General features: G+C 39.5%; 1 protein-coding gene across 6 annotated transcripts in view; it reads right to left on the bottom strand.

The window, feature by feature from the left end:
* ppp1r1b (protein phosphatase 1, regulatory (inhibitor) subunit 1B) overlaps positions 1-1,439 on the bottom strand; it is a 31,739-nt gene that overhangs the window by 29,859 nt on the left and 441 nt on the right. For all 6 annotated transcript variants that reach the window (XM_032536457.1, XM_032536456.1, XM_032536459.1 and 3 more), the window contains exon 1: positions 1,418-1,439. This exon is cut by the window's right edge and continues 441 nt beyond it. In XM_032536457.1, the coding sequence (XP_032392348.1) occupies positions 1,418-1,439 (22 nt within the window). The remainder of the gene's footprint in view (positions 1-1,417) is intronic.

Genomic DNA, 1,439 nt, shown 5'->3' with positions numbered 1-1,439 from the left:
TTTTCATGTAATGAAGCAGCTCACATATGGTAGTTTGATATCCTGTGGTTTCTTGGATGAGATGATAGGGATAAGAGCATGATGACAGGGCATGAAAGAGAGAAAATAAGCGGCAGACGTGAAGAGAGCAAGTGTTTACGTGTTCCTGTATGTGGCAGTCTATTCAGCAAGTCCTTCAATCTACACTTAGTATTAGTCTGTAAAATGAAAACGTTACATGAAACTAGTTGTTTCGCAACATTATTATGTGAAAAGCTGGTAGTGTCAGGCAAGAAATTTACACTTGATTCAAGAAAAGACTAAAAAGAAAAGTTCCAAGAAAAGCGCAATTATCACACTTTCTCACTAACAAACCAACAAACAAACAAACAAACAAACAAACAAACCAACAAACAAACGTATTCTTACATGATAATCAGTCAGGTAAATGATGGAGCATGGTTGCAAGTCAGTCTAGTTCATAAAAAGCCTCTTTAATGGGAACTGTGAAACAAGGACAGTTAGTGAGGGAGCTGACCCCAGACAGATGAACCCAAAGATTAGGTTGTGTGTCGTTCTCTTTCTACTTTACTTCATATTGCACTTCTCTATTGCTTTCCTGTCCCATCTCTCCTCAAGCTCTCAGGAGGAATCAGCCATTGGCCTCAATCTACCTCAGCAACGGTTCCCACTTTGGCCCACTTTCCCCTGCTCTAAAATAAGAGCCACCCGCATTGGAGCCAAAAAAGAAAGATCAGGAGTTTAACATTTCATAGAATGATACAGGCTACGCTGAGTCAATCATTAGACATCTCTGTGGGAAAGCAATACTGAAGAATTACTAACAAAAAACTCAGATTACAAAGATCAGTCACAGGCAGAGAGTGACAAGCAGCCAAAGACAGAAAAGTAATTATTAACAGTGGCAACAAAATGCCAAGGGCTTTTTGTTGCTTTTTTGTTACAAAAGAGCTTCATATGCAAGATAATGACTCTTCAAGTCAACGTCACATTGTTAAACAGGTCCAGATGAGACAACAAGGCAATCATGAGGAAACAGCAAGAGGGAAATGTCATCATTCTTTCTCAAACGTGTGCAGATAGACCGAACAAACCTGGCCCTGCACAAGAAACTGGTCAAAAATGAAATGAAGCAGAAAGAAAAGGTGATGCAGGTTAAAGATGTTTTAAAGGGGAGAAATTTGGCTAGTTACAGTGCAGCACTTCATAGCTACATCAAACAATGCTACCCCTCTGCTTGAATGACTAGATGGAAGGCAGAGGGGATTTTGGGCCATAAGAAATTCAGCTGTGAATTAAAAATGTAAATCAATCACAAAAGTAAGTCAGAGCTATATGTATATATAAATAAAATCAGAATCTAAGAAATTGATTGATTTCCCAGGGTCAAACACCAATCTGTCCACCACCTGCTCACCATCTCCACTTGCCGAGGGTCC

Source organism: Etheostoma spectabile, chromosome 15, assembly GCF_008692095.1.
Source record: "Etheostoma spectabile isolate EspeVRDwgs_2016 chromosome 15, UIUC_Espe_1.0, whole genome shotgun sequence".
Lineage (NCBI taxonomy): Eukaryota > Metazoa > Chordata > Actinopteri > Perciformes > Percidae > Etheostoma > Etheostoma spectabile.
The sequence above is the reverse complement of the archived record's forward strand: the minus strand, read 5'-3'. Positions and strand labels throughout refer to the sequence as shown.